The sequence below is a fragment of the Alosa sapidissima genome, chromosome 14 (genome assembly GCF_018492685.1).
Source record: "Alosa sapidissima isolate fAloSap1 chromosome 14, fAloSap1.pri, whole genome shotgun sequence".
In the NCBI taxonomy this organism is placed as follows: Eukaryota; Metazoa; Chordata; class Actinopteri; order Clupeiformes; family Clupeidae; genus Alosa; species Alosa sapidissima.
In genome coordinates this window covers 17,895,589-17,916,456 of record NC_055970.1, presented here as the reverse complement: position 1 = coordinate 17,916,456, position 20,868 = coordinate 17,895,589, and the positions used below count along the sequence as shown (strand labels likewise).

General features: G+C 44.5%; 3 protein-coding genes across 4 annotated transcripts; 2 read left to right on the top strand and 1 right to left on the bottom strand.

Annotated features, from left to right (window-relative positions):
* The first annotated feature begins 1,196 nt into the window (after window positions 1–1,196).
* Window positions 1,197–10,260, top strand: lmnl3 (lamin L3). Of its 2 annotated transcripts, none has more exons than XM_042062248.1 (12): window positions 1,197–1,318; window positions 1,607–2,018; window positions 2,416–2,572; window positions 2,666–2,791; window positions 3,426–3,596; window positions 5,074–5,199; window positions 5,378–5,598; window positions 5,911–6,124; window positions 6,241–6,348; window positions 7,575–7,691; window positions 8,148–8,261; window positions 9,281–10,260. In XM_042062248.1, exons 2-12 carry the CDS (start codon window positions 1,630–1,632, stop codon window positions 9,320–9,322), a joined length of 1,785 nt encoding a protein of 594 aa, XP_041918182.1. In that variant the 5' UTR covers window positions 1,197–1,318; window positions 1,607–1,629; the 3' UTR covers window positions 9,323–10,260. The 2 variants fall into 2 exon arrangements, with proteins under 2 accessions (XP_041918182.1, XP_041918183.1); XM_042062249.1 differs by lacking the exon at window positions 1,197–1,318 and adding an exon at window positions 8,369–8,423.
* Window positions 10,261–10,367: 107 nt separating this feature from the next.
* Window positions 10,368–15,271, bottom strand: zgc:158785 (uncharacterized protein LOC791214 homolog). Its single transcript, XM_042062250.1, has 5 exons — window positions 15,198–15,271; window positions 13,093–13,316; window positions 12,573–12,777; window positions 11,251–11,457; window positions 10,368–11,012 (listed from the first exon to the last, which is right to left on the bottom strand). Exons 2-5 carry the CDS (start codon window positions 13,290–13,292, stop codon window positions 10,857–10,859), a joined length of 768 nt encoding a protein of 255 aa, XP_041918184.1. The 5' UTR covers window positions 13,293–13,316; window positions 15,198–15,271; the 3' UTR covers window positions 10,368–10,856.
* Window positions 15,272–19,358: 4,087 nt separating this feature from the next.
* On the top strand, window positions 19,359–20,573 carry gjd6 (gap junction protein delta 6). Its single transcript, XM_042062651.1, has one exon. The coding sequence runs from the start codon at window positions 19,359–19,361 to the stop codon at window positions 20,571–20,573; it is 1,215 nt and encodes a 404-aa protein (XP_041918585.1).
* Window positions 20,574–20,868: the final 295 nt, after the last annotated feature.

Below are 20,868 nucleotides of genomic sequence, written 5' to 3'. Positions count from 1 at the left end.
TATGAGTCATAACCGTATAGCAACGCTCAGATATTCATTTCAGAAATCATATTTGAAGCTTTGCCACTATCAAAATATTCCTTGGAACAAATCCTGAATAAAGCCATGTGGATCCTGTCACTATTTATCATTAAGCGTGCTCTTAAAGGTCCAAGATCAAATACTCTATCCGCAAAAAGGCACAGCGTGCCGCTTTATTATGAGGTGAAGAATAAAAGCTGGCACCGAAAACGGAGGTCTTTGACTTTCATTAACTTGAGCAGACCCGGGGTCTCCTGTAGTCTGCTATGGGTTTCACCATAAAGGGTCACTCCAATCAACATTCTACATTCCTTCTTTCATTGTTTGTCATTTTTTTAAGACAGTAAACTTCATTAATACACAAGAAAGGCCTTATGTCAATTGATTGATGACTATTGATTGATTGCATGTTGCGCAAAAACTGCAGGTGCGTCAAGGGAAAGTCTCTACTACTCAAAACAGAAAAACATGATAGACTGCAGGTGGAACTCCCACAACCTCAAGATGAAATTAAATGTAAGTTGATGTATATGCCTTAATATCAAATTACTGGAATGAGTTGAAAAACAAACAAAGCAGTGCAATCTACACAGAGAGACAGCCAATTAATTGTCTTGCCCCACGTAGCCAGACTACAGATTTTCATGAACTCTATAAACTATACACCTAATCTGAATTTTAGGAATTTACATAATTATGAGAACTAAGCACACTGTAGGGAGATTGCAATTAAAGTGTAGGCTATTCGCAACATGCTTGATGGCTTAGGTTGTGGTGTCGAGAACAAAGTCGAGAAGTATAATGGATGTGGCTCCCTCTGCCGTTGCTTAAATGTAAATGCAGTCTGAATGTTCTCTCCCCAAGTTCATGGAGAATAGCCATACAGTTACAGTAGTCCAATACCTCAGATATCAATTTCTGGTCTGTGGCCAAATTCAACAAGGACCAATATACATACACAAACATGTTCCAAAAAACTAACAAAATACATAATTTATCTGCATTTTTTTTCTTAACGGATAATTTATAACCGTATTTAATCTGACTATAATACAAAACATAATGTGCGTCTCCAGTATCGCGCTGCCTAATAATGCCAAATCCCCGATTTAAATGGCAAAATCTACCGATATTTTTCCATCATGTTCCCTTTAAATTCCATTGTGACTATCCAGCGTGCTTCTGGTCTTGTGATATGACATCACTCCGTCCAAGACCCTCAGTCAGACAAGTCGTTTTCCATCAGCTAGCTACCAAACGCTACCACATTCCTCGATCACAGCTGTTTGAAGACTGAGTTGAGTTCTAATTTATATTTCTTCTCGTAGGCTAGGCGTACGTCCATACGTTTGTGTTGCAAGATTAGGTTAAAGTTGTTTATTCATCACGACGCGGCGTGTGTTTGACAAGTGTTTAGGCTACTGTTCTGACTGGCTATATTCTCAGGCACTCAAGTTATTGGAGCTAATTCATTGTTTTGCCATCAAGGCTTAGCCAAATAAAATAAGAATGAGTAAATAGTCAAACCTATTGATTTCATTTGCTTTACCTAGGTCTGAATGATAATTACAGTTGTTTCCCACAGTCCTTGCCGAAGGTGTGCTTACCATGGCCTCTGCCATCTCCACACCGGTTACCTCCTCAAGCCGGTCAGGGCGCTCCACGAGACGCACCTCCGCACCTGGGGTGTCTCCATCCGGCACGAGCCCCACACGCATCACTCGCATACAGGAGAAGGAGGACCTGCGGCACCTTAACGACCGTCTTGCTGCTTATATAGAGCGCGTGCGGCAGCTAGAGAATGAAAAGTCCTCCATGCAGTTTTTATTAGAGGAGAAATCAGAGTCCAGTAGTAGGGAAGTTGGGAATATTCGACGTCTCTACGAGAACGAGCTTGCAGACGCCAGGAAGACTCTTGACAACACTGCTAATGAACGGGCCCGACTACAGATAGAGTTAAGCCAACTCGCTGAAGACCATAGGAAATTGCAAGCCAGGTATGTCATTTGATATCTCAATAATATGAGCATATTCTGTTGTAAGGAGAGTACAAACAATTACTTGAGACACTGACTAGTAATATCAGTTAAGCCTCTCTCTCTTAAAGGGAAATGCAGAGCCTTGAATGTTCTTTCTATATGTGTATATTAAAGGCTATACATTGTTAAATGTAAAATGATGTTAAATGAACAATACTCGTCCTGCAATTAAGGGATATTAAATATAATGACATGTGTTGACCCCAGTTATTATCAATGCCTCTGTCCAGTGTTGACAACGAATCCAGTGTCTGTTTGCCTTCATGTCTGCGTCCTGTCCAGGTCACTGAATTTGTTTTTGTTTTTTTTACTCTTTCTTACTATTTTCTTGACCTCCCTGTATCTTCTCAACCAGGAATACCAAAAAAGAGGCGGAGCTGAGTAGGGCCGCTGGACACTGGAAGAACCTTGAGGCTGCGCTGAACTCCAAAGAGGCCGAGTACGCCAACTTGCTGGCAGAAAATCGGAGTCTTGAAAGTGCAGTCACAGATCTCAAAAACCAAGTGTCCAACGTAAGGCCAACAGCAGCATCTCCCAAGGCTGGCTCTTCTGCACCAGACGAACCGTGTCACTGATGTGTTGTTGTCTCTGTGGTCGTTTTGCAGTTGGAGACTGCCCTACAGAATGCCCAGGCCCAGCTCAATGAGGAAATGCTACAGAGAGTGGATGCACAAAATAAAGTGCAGACTCTCAAGGAACAGATAGACTTCCAGAAGCACATAAGTGAGCAGGTATTACAGGCTGCCATTTTGGTCTTTGTTTTGTCTTCTCTTGGACAAAAAAGTTCCCTCAGTCATACCAATAATAATCATACATGTAGTCATTCAAATAATATTTCAGTCCCACTAAGTCTACAGTAAAGGCACACAACACACAAATAAGAGGTCACAAATCTCACAAATTGTTTGTGCATAGATATGCAGAAACAGTAATATAGATAACGGAATTGGTATGACCAATTCTTTGAAGGCCAGTAAATGTTTTTAAAAGTCTGATCTATACTTTTCTCGATTGTAAATGTATACTAATCTCTGCCAGCTCTGATCTATACTTTTCTCGATTGTAAATGTATACTAATCTCTGCCAGCTCTGATCTATACTTTTCTCGATTGTAAATGTATACTAATCTCTGCCAGTGCTCCACCACTACTCCTTTGAGAGCACTGATCTCTGAATGATGCTTCATGGTTGAGTAATGGCACACTGGGTATTGGGCTACACAATGCTGTGTGTGTGTTCGTGTGTGTGTGTGCACGTGTGTATGTGTGCACGTGTGTGTGTGTGTGTGCACGTGTGTGTGTGTGTGTGCGCGTGTGTGTGTGTGTGCGCGCGTGTGTGTGTGTGCGCGCACACATGTGTTTGCAGGAGGTGAGGGAGATGCGCACCCGGCATGAGAGTCGTCTGGTGGAGGTGGACACCGGGCGACAACAGGAGTTTGAGAACAAGATGGCCGAGGCCATGCAGGAGCTGCGCAAGGAGCACGAGACCCAGATCCAGCAGTACAGAGAGGAGCTGGAGCGCACCTTTATCGCCAAGGTACACTGCAGCCGTACGCTGGGCCCGGTCAGAGTCACCATTCACAGCACACTAGCGAACATTTCAGGAGTGACCTCTGCCAACATGATGCGCTTTAGTGGCCAAACTGGTAGAGAAAGTTATTAATATCTCAGGGAATGGGGTGGTGGTAGCGTAGTGGTTAAGGAGCTGAGATAGCATGCAGCATGCTAGCAGGCAGCAGCCTGAAAAGTTGTGGGTTCAATACCCGGCTTCTACCGTTGTGCCCTTGAGCAAGGCACTTAACCCAGAGTTGCTCTGGGGGCAGTGGCCCTTGTAATATAATTGGCATAATAAGTCACTTGAATAAAAGTGTCTGCTAATGAATAAATGTAAATAAATGTAATGTAAATTATTGGGTTCAGTTCCTAATGAATATGTATCGTAAACATGCTAATTACCAACCATTTCGTTCGAAAATTCTTAAAACAACGGTGTTTTTTAATACTTCAAAATAACATTTGCTTAATGAACCTTACATTTTTCAGTAGCCATAGATGTGTAGATTTGAACAAAATCTAGTTTGGTTCTTACCGGGGCTTTTACTGCCTGAAATATCCGATTTTGTTTGCCACCCTCGGAGGTTAGTGCTGGGCTGGTGGGTGCTTATTCCCAACCTTTCTCAGGCACATCAACGGTTAGCCCGAGAATTCTCGTCGGCAAATCAAAATTCCACTGGAGCTTCAAACGGATTTGTACACGCAGCCTTACAACACTGTTTACAGCTCTACGAGTCACGGTAAAATTACATTTTTGGTGCATAGCTAATTTAGATAAACGTATGATGTGGGTGCTTGCGTTTCTTTAGGAATCCGCCGTCTTGGTTTGTATAGAAATAAATATTAAGTGACACATACACGTAAGAGGTTGGACATACGTGACGGTTGGTAATATGTGATGTTCAGGTCTATTCAGTGAGGATAAAAATGGAACCAAAGGAAAGTAAATGAAGGCAAAGGAAATTGTCAAGCTTTTTGTGTCGGTGTATATATCTGTGGAATTATGTTAATGTAAATGAGAGTGACACAAGTGTAGGACATAAGGTGTTATCGATAGCGATTATGATTTTTGCATGGTGATTTTCTTTTTTTTTTCTTCTTTTTTTTAATCTTTTTTTTTTTTATCTTATGTTTTGTATATTTATTGTTGCAGTTTAACCATCAGATTTCTATGTATGTGAACTGTGAGGCAGTGTTGTTAGATAACAGTCCATCCACAACAGAGAAACTACAGGAGAAGTTAAACATCAGGGAGAGCCCAGTGATGCATCGAAGGTATTTCAACACAGAGTCAAAGATATGTGCTGTAAGGTCAACAAGGAAACAAGTTCTTTGCTATTTTTGAAAAGTCCAGCCAAGATCCAGGATTTTGGCATATCCCTGCAATCATCTTTTTATTTCTTCTGTGTTGGTTAAACCATTAATTTTTGCACTGACTAATTAATGGACTGGTCCCTTAGCTGGAGAACGCCCAGCAGGCAGCTACAAAGAACAGTGACGTTGCCTCGTCAGTACGGGAAGAACTAGCAACAACCCGGACCAGACTGGAGTCTCAATCTACTGAGCTGAGCCATCTTCAGAGACAGGTACTTCTTCCACCCAACTGAGCTGAAGCACTAGTATGTCTCGTAAGCCTGTTAGTCGGGGAATGTAGTGGGGCCATTTCCTACTGAATAGACTATGTGTCGAGCACATGGGAGCGATCACTAATGTGAATGGGATGCTTTGTGCGTGTCTTGTCGCTGCTGTGCCCGCCCTGTGCAGAACATGTCCTTGGAGGCGCGGGTCAGAGAGCTGGAGCAGACGCTGGACCGCGAGCGGGATTTGGCCCACCAGAGGATGAACCGCAAGGAGCAGGAGATGGCGGGCATGAGGGAACAGATGCAGGCCCAGTTGGAGGAGTACCAGAACCTGCTGGACGTCAAGCTGTCGTTGGACCTGGAGATCAACACCTACAGGAAGATGCTGGAGGGAGAGGAGCAGAGGTGCTTGTGTCTAGCAGTAGCAGTGATGTACCACTAGGGGGCATTGTTGCATATAATGTAGCCAAGTTGTACTGCAAACTGTTGTGTCACTGTCTGTTCTTTCTTACAATTTATTTTTACAACCCAAATCACAGTGACTCTCAATGCCAGTGCTAATGTTTCCCAATAGACACAACTCCAGTTATCACCTAAACTGATTTTTGGGGCTTCATACGAGGAGAAATTTCAGTTATTGTACTTGATGTATAGGTAGTGTGCATTGTCTGCCTTGTCTCTCTGTTGAGAGTGTAATCACTGCTGTGTGTGTGTCAGGCTGAAGCTGTCACCAAGTCCCGCTGGACATGGACCGGTGCCTCGCAGGCACGCCCACGGGGTCCGTCGTCTCAAAGGCGCCAAGAGGAAAAGAGAGAGCGGCCACTCCCCCTCCTACAAGATCACCCAGCAGTCATCAGCGCGAGGCAGTGTGTCCATCGACGATATCGACAAGGAAGGGCAGTACATCAGGCTGAAAAACAACTCTGACATGGTGAGATTGTCTTGACCCTCTGACTGTGCCTAAGGACATTTTCCTGATCCCATGATTCACATTGTGACTTGAAGTGGGTTTTTCATGCAACAGATATGTTTCTCGTTGTTGTTCAGGATCAGCCTGTGGGTGGGTGGACCGTGTTGAAAAGTCACACTGTTGCTCCTGACATCTCCTTCCAGATCCCCTCCCCCTACATTCTGAAAGGTGGACACAGCCTAACTGTAAGTGGAATAGGACCATTGATTAACCCCTAAAATCTCATCTGGGTTCTTAACAGATACACTATTGGTTAAAAGTTTGGGGTCACTTAGAAATGTCCATTCCATCCCATTGTAGACAGAATACCAGCTAAAATCAGTTGCATTGTTTTTTTTAATCAGGGCAGCAGTTTTCAGATTACATTATGTGTTTACATAATTGCAAAAGGGTTCTCGACTGTTGTAGAAAGAAACGGCTGATCTTTAATGCAATATCTACTGTACGTTGCCCATTATCAGCAATCATTCATCCAATGTTTCAAAGGCACATTCTGTTTACTAATCTGATATCATTTTAAAAGGCTAACTGAGAAAACATTGGAGAACCCTTTTGCAATTATGTAAAAACATAATTTAATTTGAAAACTGCTGCCCTGATTTAAAAAAAACAATGCAGCTGATCTCAGCTGGTATTCTGCCTATAATGGAGTGGAATGAAAATTTCTAAGTGACCACAAACTTTTGACCAGTAGTGTATATATTTTGTTTTTGCAAAAATACAAGATGCATATTTTGTATTTCATGAAAAATATCCTTCATTGCCTTGAAACGGCTTGTATCTCTACTCTCTGCCGGCTCTGCTTCCTGACGCTGTATACTACGCCACCGGGTTGCCATCTCAGTATGACAATGTTATCAAATAGCTAATAATGTTATGCTAATGTAACATTATGTGTTAGCTTGCTTATCTTGTAAAGCTAAATGTGCCGATGCGTCCTCAGGAAAAGCTGTTTTTCCAGGAATGATTAGGAAAATTCCACCCCAAATGTCAGACAGGATTCTTGGGTTCCATCCGTTCTAATACAACAACGACAGGCTGCTCTGATTCGTTGTTCTGAAACATCAAGTAGTGCTCTGCCTGAACTAGAAATACGCAGCCATGGTGTTGTTTACTGTTTATTTTTTACTTATTGTTTATTTCACTTGCGATATGTCTTGTAATATAAAAACATTTTATGCCAGAGTGGGTCTTCAAGAGACAACCAGTTGGTGGGGAAGTGGTGGCGTCGCTGCCTAATAATTTGTTGGCTTGGGTTTGATTCTCAAACCTGCCGCTGCTAGTCCGTGTCACTTTGGATGAAGGCATCTGCTAAATACCTTTACCCTTACCTAAGAGACAGCCATTTGCTCTATAGTAAATGGCTGTCTCATTAATCAGTACTTGGTACTTGGATGTTGTGCTTTGTCAGGTCTGGGCTGAAGAAGCTGTTGATCAGGCTCCATCTGGTGATTTGGTTCTGATGGGCCACAGGAGCTGGGGTCCAGTTGACGATGTGAGAGTCCTGCTGCTGACCACTCAGAATGAGGTACAGTACAAGCAGCAAAGGAGATGCACTGCACACTGACGCCCTGTAGCCTGGAAAATCCAGACCCTGGTAATCTAGAAAGATTAAGGGTCTGGCCACGAATAATGAAAATGGCCCAACTCAAGGGGCGGCACCAAGCATGCATTTGAACATCTCACTGCACGCAATTGGATAACACTACGACCAATGTTTACTGTCTGATTCGTTGCAGCGCTGTCGTCATCTGTTTAGCTCGCCTCATGGCCCGCCTATATCAGATACACCGATGTGATTGTCTCTTGCATCGTGAGGAACCAATGTTAAAAGTAACATGTACAGTATTATTACTCATTGCCAGAGTGTCTTGCAGAGACAATTCAATTGTGCTTTCGCGACAACTCTTTACTTCCAGGGTAGACGCCCTGAGGTCCTACTGCAAAACATTTCATTTTGGTTTGGTTTTGGCGTGTCCCATAGGAGACAGCAGAGCGCAGGCTGGTGTGCGTGCGGCAGCGGCCAGACGGAGCCGACTCGGACGAGGAGTTCGACGAGGAGCCCATCTCTGGCAGTGACCTTCACCTCAGGAGACAGGTGAGCAGCGCGCACACAGCACGACACGCTTGGGGGGGGGGCGCTAAGCTGGACTGCCACAGTCCCAGAGTTCTTGTTAACGTTGTGGTTGTTTTACTTCCATCAAGCCCAAAAGGAAGAAAAAGGAGAAGTGTTGTTTGGTCTTGTGAGGCAGACGGAGGGGTAGGTGAAGCGATGGTTTAACAGCCACATCTCCACCCGCCTGACGCCTGCTTTGCTCTACTTATAAGCTACTGCACTGGACATGCTGTGCCAGTCTGGGAATGAAGGAGTTCACTGGGAGTGGGCTGTAACTTAAAGGGAGCTATAGGCTTAAAGGGAGCTATAGGCTTTCTGGTGTAACCCACCTCCAGTGAATTATGTTAAGCTACTGTAAGGTAACAGTGTCGGACTGGGTCATTGCAAGCACAAAGAAGAGATGGGGATTCTCTTATCCAACACTGGGGGGTAGATGCAAAGAAGAGATGGGGATTCTCTTACCCAACACTGGGGTAGATGCAAAGAAGAGATGGGGATTCTCTTACCCAACACTGGGGTAGATGCAAAGAAGCTAATTTCTCAAAAAGTTGCCGTGTTCCTGTAAATGTTGTGTGATGTGTCTAAGGAACAGTACTCAGAATGGCCTTGCATGAGCTGGCTTTCTAACAGAGTCTCAAAGTCTTATATGGGATTTTGCATGTATGCTTTTCCCTTATCCCTTATGTTAACACCTGCTTGTGTGTGCGTGCGTGTGCTTGCGCACGCTTGTATGTGAACTGTATGCCTTTGTGTGTAAGTGTGTGTGTGTGTGTACTTGTATGTGTATGCCTTTGTGAGTGTGTGTGTGTGCGCTTGTACTGTATGTGTGCGCTTGTACAGTATGCGTATGCCTTTGTGTGTAAGTGAGTGTGTGTGTGTGTGTGTGTGTGTGTGTGTGTACTTGTATGTGTATGCCTTTGTCTGTAAGTGAGTGTTCAGACTCGCACACCTTCACAGTGAGCCTCTGCTGACTGCAGGTCTACTCTGTGTGCCTTTTGCAGGGACTGGCATCGGGCAGTGAAGCCAGCTGTGCAGTCATGTGACTTTTTTTTTTTTATTTTTACTGGAAAACAGTCTTGTGAAGGTGCCACCAGGGAAGGTGAAGGTTGAATACGGATATGGTCTCTGGAATTTGACACCAAGAATATATGCAGTCTGTATGGTTGGTTGGTGGTTATGTTTTTAGGGTCTGTCATTAGGTACTTACTGTAGAATTTATACTAATAAAAATATAGTAAAATAGAAAAACTCAAACAGAATGGGTACTTGTGCTCTTTTTTGTACTTTGAGGCTAAAAACGTTTCTTTCCATGTTATGGTACAGTCATCCTCTAAGCTGGAAGAGATGTCTACTACTAAACTTAAAATGCCTTCTAATATTAGGTACAGAGGAAATGGGACTGTGTGCCTTAGTGGAAAATGGCAGAAAGCACTTCCCCCGTGTACTGGTGTAGTAGATGTGCAGTTGTCTGGGATTTGAATGTGTCTTGACCATGGGCCCGCCAGTCCTTTGTAGCTGTGCCAAGCAAGTGCTTTTTGCAAGCTTAGCGCTTTTTAAGTTTATTTGGGATTACTTGTTTGCACGTAAGGCTGAACGGTGGCCACACACTGGCTGTGGTTTCAACCAAAGTAATGGATTGCTGCTGCTAACTGGGAACATTTCTGAAAGTAGAGGGACCGCTTTCACTGTAGGGATCTACTGTATGCTTTTGTTTTGGAGAAACCCTCCCTGGTAAAAATGAATAAGTTAATTATTATAATATATGAAGCAAATGCTTGTTAAAAATAAAAACATATTTAAAAGGACATAATGCATACAGTAAATATATGTTGATTCAGTCTCAAGTGCTTTATTTTATTTAAAGTGTTGCTCAATTAGATCTTTTCTTTGCTTTCCAATATTTTGAGGAACACAAAAGTTTCAGTGTGTTGTCCAGGTTGTTTTGAAACTGGGGGATAATCTGGAAAAATGACAAAAGTAGCTAAACAACTAGAACAGTACATGAACCTGAATCTTGCCTTTGACTGTCAACCCTACCTATTTATGACTTTTATTGCACAAATACATTGAGCACATTTGTATGACTTCAATAAAGATGCTGATTATAAATGAATGTTCCAAGTTTGTTTGTTTGCTTGTTTGTTTGTTAGTTTTTCTTTTTGGTCAGTTTCAAGTATTTCCCAACAAGAGTACAGATGAGGATTTTTATGTGAATTCCAGTGCAGATGTTGCCAAGTCATTGTGATGCTTTCAGTGGTGTACTCCGGTACTCCAAAGAAAAGAATTCCTCTTTGCTGGGAGCATAGAAATGTGTTTTACACCAAAACCACCGACGTTGATTGTTATCCTTGTAATTGATTGTTTTCCTTTGAAACCGATTGTTATCCTTAGAAAATGGTTATTATCCTCAGGTTTAAAATCCACAGTATGCTCCTCCAGTCAGTCCTTTCAGTGTAATAGAAAAAAACAAGTCTTTACAAAAATAGTAAGCTTTGCCCCAAAAGAAGTTCAAAAAATGCTGGTGTGTTCATAACACCCAATATAAAAGTACGGTCCATTGCTAGCAGTCATCCTTGGTCAGACCACGGTCTCCTTACTGGTGTCCTTACTGAGGAAGAAGGAGAGCGACTGCTGTTTGGCCTGTGTCTGTGGTGGCATGGGGATCTGCAGACGCACTCTCTGATTGGTCTCCTTCCACGTCCTGAAGAGATGAATGTGATACCGCAGGGACACCTGCAGTGACATACAGCATCTCGCTTTACAATATTGCAGAGAAATGACTATCCTTTCTTTTTATCTTTTTTCTTTCATATTCTTGTTCCTTTCATCCTTGTTTATTTATTGCCATGTGTGATTCCATATGCCTTTCTAATTACCTCTAGGTGATAAATAAAGTGATTTGAATTTAATTTAATTCATAAAACAAAACTAACAAACGACTTCAGTGACCGGGGGGCGTGCGGGTCCTTACCACAGTCCAGAAGAGGTATATGGTGAAGAGGGCCAGGGTGAGTGCGATGAGCCCCATGGCCTCCATGCTGTTGCTGTAGTAGAGGTCCATAGCGCCCTGGACGCACAGCCAGCCGGACAGGCTGGCCAGAGGCGTGATGAAGAGGAAGCAGATGGCGTCTCCGCACAGAGTCCTCCTCTGGTGCTGCATGGAGGGGGTGGCAAACCACTGACCCGCACGCACACACACACACATCACATCACAGACACAGTGCCAGCATTAGAAGAGGACCATGGGAGATCACGACTGCTTTACATGTATCAACACTGGCCTGAGCTGACTGATTCGCTGGCTGACTGGCCTCTGGTAGTAGTAGTTATAGTGGTAGTGAAGAATCATGCTCATATGGTGTTATGGTGCAGCAAGAGTACTAGTTGATTTCTTTTGAGTGTTCAGAATATACTGATTCAGAGTTTTGTTCATGTACACTTGCTAGATCTGTATGCATCCTGAGATTAAAAACTTTTATTACACACATTTTCTTTCTGATTTCACTGATGTTAAAGGTTGACTGTCTAAACAATCTTGTAAGCTCTCTCACTCCTCACTCCTCACTGGGTATAAGTTGTGAATATTAAGTCTTGTCAGAATCAATGATTGCAAGGTGTATGACATTTGTGCCCTGTGCCTTGCCTTGTCCTGCACATGGCCCTCAATAATCAGCAGCTTAGGTTGTGCTAGTCACATATGTGATAAGAGCCATTAATATAACGTAATGCCCTGTCCTCTGCCGTGGAAGGGAAACGGCATCTAATCTCATTTTCATACTAAGTGGCTTTGCGGATAAAAGCAGTTCGAGGACGGCCGAAGCTGAGCTCCAACGTGAAGCAGGGCTTCAGGAAGCCTGCCTGCAGGGCTTCGTGTCTCATGCCTGCCTATGTGTTGTGCTGCATGTCACAGCAGCCTATCACCCCAGCAGCACACATGCGTACAAGATCACGTCTGAATGGAGTGAAATGAATGGAGCTTCATTAACTGTTACGAGACAAAAAAAAAAAAAACCTGAATGAACATTGATGTGGCTGAAAGCAGAATGTCCAGCTATACGGCTGCATAAGTGAGCATGTGAAAAGATAGACGTGTCCTTTTCAGAGATAACAGAGTAGAAGCAAAACAAAAGAGACTCAGAAAGGGACAGAAGCAGCAAGAGCAAGTGTGTGTGATAGAAGGCTTTCTGTGGCTTTTGTGGGCTTTGAATGCTAGGGTGTGAATGACCAGTGCAGCTGAGCTGAGTCCATCTCTCTCTCTCTCTCTCTCTCTCTCTCTCTCTCTCTCTCTCTCACCTCAGTGAGTGGTTTTGGCAGGCGTTCCAAGGCAAACTGAAAGTGACAGAGCTCACAGCGGCTGGTGTTGGAGGCGGTGAGCCAGCGCTCCAGACAGGCCCGGTGCACCATGGCCAGCGAGCCGGAGCACTCGCACGGCGACAGCAGCTCCTCCACGGCGCTGCCCTCATGGCAGATGCGACAGAAGGGCTCGTCCGCACACAGGCTGGGGCGAAGAGGACACACAAACACAAAAAAAACACGTAAACACACACACACACACACACACACAAATATCCAAATACCAGTCTGTGCAAGTCTAATGATTTATGATAACTTAAACTAGTCTGTTTCTACACTTATTCTACAGAAATCCTATCAGACACCATATACAACCAGAGACAGATTTCAGACCATATTGTCCATATTGTATATTCATTTAAACCATCCTGTGCACAAGTGTTTTTATGCAGTCTTGATAAAGCACTATCTATTACACGATCTTGACCACAAACTCCACCTGTAGACCGCCCCCACCCACCTGTTAGTGCTTGAGCTGCTCAGGCTGGAGGGGACAGGGTTGCATTGGGGTCCTTTGCATTCCACCACCTCGTGTCCTTCAGGGTCAGGCGTCTCCTCGTCCCCTGCGGGGTCCAGCTGGGGCTTGAGTAGAGTGACTGCACTCACCGCCAACACGCTGGTGACTTCCTCACCGTCCATTGCTGGTCCATAGGGGGCCATTCACTCCACTCAGCTGAGTTCGACCTGAAACCATGCAGACACAGACGCTTTAGCTTTACCCACGCAGCCCCAGCAGATGTCTATCTGCCTGTCAGCTCCGCTGTTTTCTCACTCTGACAAATACAATTCCCTTTCATGTGCATGCACTCTGAGAGACCCCAGTCTGGCTGAGCATTAGTTTATAGCCGTCTCGCACTTTCATTCGGATGCTCTCTGGCGCAACCAGTCTGGATTGATTGATTGATTGATTGATTGATTGATTGATTGATTGATTGATTGATTGATTTATTTATTTATTTATTTATTTATTTATTTATTTATTTAATAATTTAAATTAATCATTTTAATCTCTTGAGCTGGCTACTCCATGTCTGCACCCAAACAATGGGAGCGTAGCCCACTGCCGTGAGTGGTTTCCTTATCCTTTCTGTGTGGATCAGGATGGCGTATTTATTTGAAATTAAATGAGGGGTGTCAAAGACAGATAAAAGCGAGTTAACAGCAGCCAGGGGGACCCTGCTTGAGGACATAATCCCCTTCAACCACGTCTGCCCTGAATCCTCAAGTCTCTCCGGTTTCCTCTATTCTTAAACAACGTGCTAAAAAACGAGTCAAAGACTCAGTGTGGTGTTTTTGCCATGTATTCAGATGAGAAAATAACTCTTTAATTCTCAAATAGGCTAAAACAACTGATGTATATTTCCACTGTATTTGTGCAAGGAATTCAGAAAGAAACACTGTCTGAGGACTGTGTCTGAAGTGGACTGGAAGAGAGAGGCTCAAGGAGCCCTCATTATTCCCAATTCATTCACCTTTCAAATGTATGTGTGAGTTGGAGTCTTGCGTGTGTTTGTATGTATGTGTGTGTATGCACGTGTGCATGTATATGTGTGAGAGTGGATTTTGTATGTGTATGTGTATATATGTGTATGTGTGTGTGTGTGTGTGTGTGTGTGTGCGTGTGTGTGTGTGTGTGTGTGTGTGTGTGTGTGTGTGTGTGTGTGTGTGCTTGTGTGTGTGTGTAAGTAAGACTGGTGTGAGTGGCTTAAGTGACATGTGGTCTTGCCCTCCCAGCTTTGATCTCAGTTTCACATGTGTACAGATGGAGCAGAGGCAAACTGAGGAAGCGCTCTCGTAATCTCAGTGTTATGATCTCCGCCCGGATGTGTGTGAATTGGATAAGTCAACACAAACCCCCACAACAGCCCAGAGGTTATTTAGCCAGTCAGCTTTCTGACTGGAATGGTCAGCAGCATTTGGTGAGTCATAATGGACAATAAATGATCCCAATGAAAACTTCATAAAAATCCTTCTACTCACGTGGTGGTCATTTCATGAGGACTAGAAGTTTGCATTGTACATCAGCATACAGTAGCCTATATACAGCTTACTGTACAGTATATATCATATATCTGTATATATTTGTTTCCAACTACCGGTATACTTTTTGCCAAAATGTTACACAGTATCCGACTGAACAGAGGCCAATAGAGAGAACAAGCCAATTATCTAAACTGCCAGCCCCTCACCTCCTTATCTTTCCTGTGTAAGCTTTCATCACTTGGGTTTAACTGTGTTAATCACATCCATATTAAACACCACCAGCACCCACAACTTAGAAGTTCCAGGACACAGTGTGTAGACTGTACAATATGCATTTCAATTACACATCATACTCACTAAGATGAAATCCATATACTAACACAATCAGAGCAAGGAACAGTACTGTTGGCTGGGGGGAAAAAGCAAATCAACTGATGTCTTATCAACAGATCAAGATAAGTTATTGTTCCTAACACTCACCTACAGAGAGAACACCATTATAATCCCATACGACACATTGTGTAGCTTCTAACCCGAACCCCAGAGATATAAAAACAGCTGAAGTATGAGGGACTTACTTACTTCTCATGTGGCTATCATGTTCCTCACGTCTCAAGCATTCCATAAAATAACAAGTAGGTAGTCCAGTGCACCAGCAGGCAAGCTGTCGTCTCTCCCTCTCTCCTCCTCCTTTCCTTCCTCCCTCTTTCTTTCTCTCTCTCTCCCTCTCTCTCTCTCTGTCTGCCTGTGACGGCGAGCTCTCACTTCTGGGGAGCCACTCGGCAGACTGTTTCTCTTCACTGCTCAGATTAGCATTCAGCTCAAGGTTAGCGGTGAGAATAGATGAGGATTAGATGGGGGGGGGGAGCAAGCACAGACTAGACGAATGAAAATCCTTTTCACATCACTGCAAAGTTACACTAAGGGCACCAACTCTCTATAGCCACCTAATCCAGTTAGACGTCGCACTGCCAACCCTTTCATTTCCTTGACATTATGGTAATTTATCTGGGCTGTGACAGAGAAACTTTGGCTGCCACAGCATCAAAGTAATTGAGGGTAACACAACAAAATACAAAAACAGGATCCTGAGGTGGTCAAGGCAATGTCTAATTTTAGAGGAGTGGTTAAGTAGCTGTTTATCTCTTTCTAAAAACACACACACCGTGAGCTTGCTTTCCTTGAGCTCTGACGTAACATTTACAAAGATTTACTGTTCACAAGATACAGTCTTCAGCCTTTCAGATATCACTTGCTTCAAATATTTGGTTAATCTTTTCAAGCAGCCACAGGTTCTGTTTAGTGACAGTGCAACATAGGTGTCACAGAGAGGTAAAGGTACCACAATAGTGGCCATAATCTAAGAATGATTATAAAGGTAATTTAAATGCTCCAATAGTGTCTTGCATCATATAGGTCTAAAAAAGTGCTGTACTCTCTTAGTAGATTGCTATACACGCGTGCAACCCATGATCTTGTGCACATGGAGAACCCAGAGGTTCCTGTTGGCCACAGTGGAGCGCTGCTGTAAGCATATCCAGGTCTGAGCAGATCATTACAGGGAGACAGTCACTGCAGACATAAAGTGTAAGTAAGTGTGCTGCAGTCCTGGAGGCATTTCAACAACTTGGAAATTAAAAGGAACATTTATATCCTACTGGATGTTTTTCAAGCTGGCTGTGCTTAGCACTGCTGTTCTGCAGTGATGTAAGAACCAGTGGAGTTAATGGAATCCTCATAATGGAAAAAGTTAAATGAAAGTCTGAGGGTCCAGCACAAAGAACTATTATTGTCTTGATTTCTTGGAACTATTGGGCTAAAAATGATTTTGTGAGTCTTAAAAGACGGAGAAACGTGAGAAATCTCAAAATAATGCGAAGGATTAGCAGCATAGGAGCAATAAAAGTGACCTTTTCATTCATACTTATGGCTTGTCCACTCTTTATGCATTTGCTCTAAGCTAAGATGAAAGTCTAGCTGGGAGCCAGTGCAGCCCAGTGAGTGAGGTTGTGGGAGAGCCTATTCTCTTTTCTCTTGGCGAGGCCGGGCCGGGGAGCGGTGAACAGGCTCTGGGCTCTCTCCTCTTTTCTTCCCCCCATCCGACTCTAATCCTATCTGCCATTCATTCACAAGCTGCCCCTCACAAAGCCGTGGGGGAGACGGACATCATTGTGAATTCCTTCATGAACAGTGCGAGAGGGTGAATAATTCCTTTGACACTTTTGGGACAGTATAGAGAGCCCAGACGCCCGCAGATTACCATTTGGAATAAAAACAAATGGCTGGGCTGCGGCGGAGGGAGAGGGACTTCCTCTTTCTCTAGGGGTCAGACAAAATGGGGGAGCGGGTCGCGCCACCACAGAGGTGCCGTGTCCGCCTCAGGGCGTCTGGTGTGTGTGTGTGTGCGTGCGTCTCAGGGCACCTGGTGTGTGTGTGTGACACAGGGCACCTGGTTTGTGTGTGTGTGTGTGTGACTCAGGACACCTGTGTGTGTGTGTGTGTGTGTGTGTGTGTGTGTGTGTGTGTGTGTGTGTGTGTGTGTGTGTGTGTGTGTGTGTGTATTTGTATGTGTGTGTGCCCGACTCCAGGCGCCCGGTGTGTGCAGATCCATTGTTGACATGAGGATAGGAGGCCGGTATAATCTCATCTGAGGCGTGACTAGACAGCCACATCAAGAAATCCACATTAATTCAGCACGGATTGCCTCCCATAAAGTTTCATGATAGCCATTTTTTAAAATGCAAATTCACTGCAGGTCACCCTGCCTAAGCGTTGCCAAGGTAGCAGATCAATAATTTGGGATCAATAATGAGAAAGGGACAGGGGTATTGTCTGAAGTCCTCCAGAGACCAGATGACCGCTGCTTTATGTGTTCATATGCTGGGACAAGAACAACTGAATATCACTCTTTTATGCCATGAAAAGAGCTTAAAAGAGCAGGGTAGAGTGCCCTACACAATATAAAGCAGAGGTCACTACTAAAACATACTGCACTATGCACTTTGGGCAGTCTGCAATAGCCATTAAGTTGCAAATAGCCTCTAATTAATGTCTCTTAATCCTTGCATATTTTAACAAGAATTAGTGAACAACAGACTTTATATCATACCTGCATGAGTGTGTGTGTGTGTGTGTGTGAGAGTGAGTGAGTGAGAGTGTAAGTATGTGTGTGTGTGTGTGTGTGAGTGAAAGAGAGAGAGAGAGAGAGAGAGATATGTGTGTGTTTGTTTGTGTGTGTGTATTAGTGTGCGTGGCTATACACTTATGTGCCATGATGCGACTTTGTTTTGTGTCGCTTGTGTCAAGTGACGGTGTGACCAGACACCCTTGACACGGCTGCTGGATGTTGGGCCGGGCGCGCGAGGAGAAGCCCCGACTGAGGGGACCCTTCCTGGAAGCCCTGCCAGACAGACACATGGCCCTGCTCTGCTTTGTTCAACACTCTGTCAAACTGGACAGGCCCATTGAGGAGCCAAGACCCCGCCAGTCTAATCTGATACCTGGGGCTGGACGAGGGGGCGAGGGGGACGGAGAGGCTGTCGGGGCCATCAATAAGGCCTTTAGTCACGGTGACTATTTTAACATTAGGTTTGCCCCTATCCAGGGGTCTCTGCCTTTTACAGCCGGCGAGACTGAGCTCTTGGTATATTAAGTGAGCCAAGTCGAACTTCAAATGAAGGTTTATTTTAATATTACTGAGGTAAGAGACCTGCCAGACTTTAATCCTGCTGCTGCTGTGTCTAACAATGTAAGACAGGATTTTACGATCATTATTTGTACCACTGATTTAACAGAGAGTCTGTGAGAGATCCCTGGTGTTAAGGGGGTCAGGCTACCTTTTCAAAATAAGGTTTATCAGCTGTGCTGGTCATTGGACCATAGGCTTTTAAAGAGCGTTTTCAAGGAAGAGATAACAGGCAGCCCATGGTCAGGAGGAAGCGTAAAAAACTAATCTGAGAACCAGACTTTTTTCATCAGGACTTTTTTTTGTTTGGGAAATAGATTATTGTGTTTTTTTATGTTTTCATTTAAGAATCACAGTTGTCTTAAATACACTAATTATTTCTCAGAGGTACTTATTTTGTTTGCTTCTAATGTCAGGGGAACTCACTGCAGTGATTATGAGTTGTATATAGTTGTTCTGGTGCAATGGACAACAATTTGTCCATAAACCAATAAAATAAACTATTTTATTGTAAATCCCAACCTATCATTTTGAATCATTACTAAATCCACAGGCTATATACAATTGCTTAATTAATAGCATTATTTCATAAGGAATGTATACCTACTGACTAACATGTTTCAAAAACTCCATAAACAGAACTACACATACACTATGCCTCATTGTTACCTTGCCAGTGCAGGTGCACTATAACATCCCAATGGCAGTTTTATAGTGACTATAAATAAGACATTAAATTTAGTGAGGTATGACTTGCTGCACCAATGCTAACATTTTGCACAGCCCTATTACGACTTAACTAAATGCGTTGGTGTTTATCTGAAACATATTTTTAAATGCCCCCCCCCCCCCATCCCATGGTGGTGTAATCTATAAAGAATGTTATCAGGCGGTGCTATCAGAGGCGTCCTCAGAGGCAGGAAGAGTGCAGTCTCTTGAATAGTTTTTAAATGGAGTCTGAAGACAAGAGAGCCCATCATGTGACTCGTGTCAAGTGGGGCCCGGGCCACAGGCTGGAGCCTTATCTCTGAAGGAGAAAGGGATGGCTCAGTGCAGTGATGGCACCACAGCTCCAGGGCCAGGCCTGTAACATGAAAGCGCCTGTGCACAGCAGCGCCAGGGCTAAAGTGGATCTATTTCAAGTGGTGTATTTGAGGAGGGTCTTTCGCAGAGACATGACGGAGTGGACGCTGCTCAAGCGACTGCTGGACGCCGTCCACCAGCACTCCACCATGATCGGCCGCATCTGGCTCACCGTCATGGTCATCTTCCGCCTGCTCATTGTGGCTGTGGCCACGGAGGATGTGTACGCCGACGAGCAGGAGATGTTCGAGTGCAACACGCTGCAGCCGGGCTGCCGAAACGTGTGCTACGACGCGTTTGCGCCAATCTCGCAGCCGCGCTTCTGGGTCTTCCAGATCATCACAGTCTCCACGCCGTCCCTCTGCTTCATCATCTACACTTGGCACAACCTGTCCAAGCACCCAGAGGCAAACACCGCCACCGCCGGCGACATGAACAAGGAGAGCCGCGAGCCGTACGCCCGCAGCTGCGACTCGGACAGCTGCTCCATCAAGTCACACCGGCACCTAGGACACAGCTTGGCAAACGTGCTGGAGGGTATCGCCCAGAGCAACCTGAAGAGCGCCTGTGCCTCCGCGCCCAAGAACCGGCTCTGCCGGGACCCTGCCGGGGTCAAATCTGGGGTTCTCTCCACATACTACATCTTCCACGTCTGCTTCCGTGCCGTGCTGGAGATAGGCTTCGTCTTTGCCCAGTGGCTGCTGTTTGGTTTCCAAGTCCCAGCTCACTTTGTCTGCATTTCCTTCCCCTGTTCCCAGAGAGTGGACTGCTATGTGTCGCGTCCCACCGAGAAGACCATCTTCCTCATCTTCATGTTCAGCGTGGGCATCTTCTGTATCTTCCTCAACTTCCTGGAGCTCAACCACCTGGGCTGGAAGAAGATCACGCGGTCAGTGAGACTGAAGGACGGCTCCTCCTGGAGGGGCTACGAGGCCATCAACCAGGACACCCACTCGATCGCCTCGCTGACCTTCAGGGACGTGACCAGCACCACCTCACTGCCAACTCTGGACCTGGTTGTGGACCACAGGCCGGACTGGACCTGCACCGGGAACTGCTCGCCACTGAAGGAGGAGCGGGACGAGAGCCCACAGAATCCCGCAGGGAACCAGAGGGCAGCGCAGTCCCTTAAGAGCAAGACACACAAAGGACGGCTCTCAAAGCAAAGGAGCACTGAAGTCTGGATATAAGCTACATATGAAGAATGAATCCTAACACTGAAATGGATTTTAAACAGCTCTAAGTGAAATGTTTTTTTTTCTGTAGCACTGGGTGAGTCTTAAACAAGTCCTTTGGATGGATTTAAAAGGTTTTGTGGAGCATTAGAACACTGGTTTTAGTGAAAGTTAACTGTGATTCTTGTTTTTGTACAATTGAACAATTGCTGCTATTCAAGTTTTATAGTAGAAATGTAGCTATTTTTGTGTGAAGTGATATTTATATAGTATTTCTGCCATATTTAACAGAAACTTGATAACTTTAAGA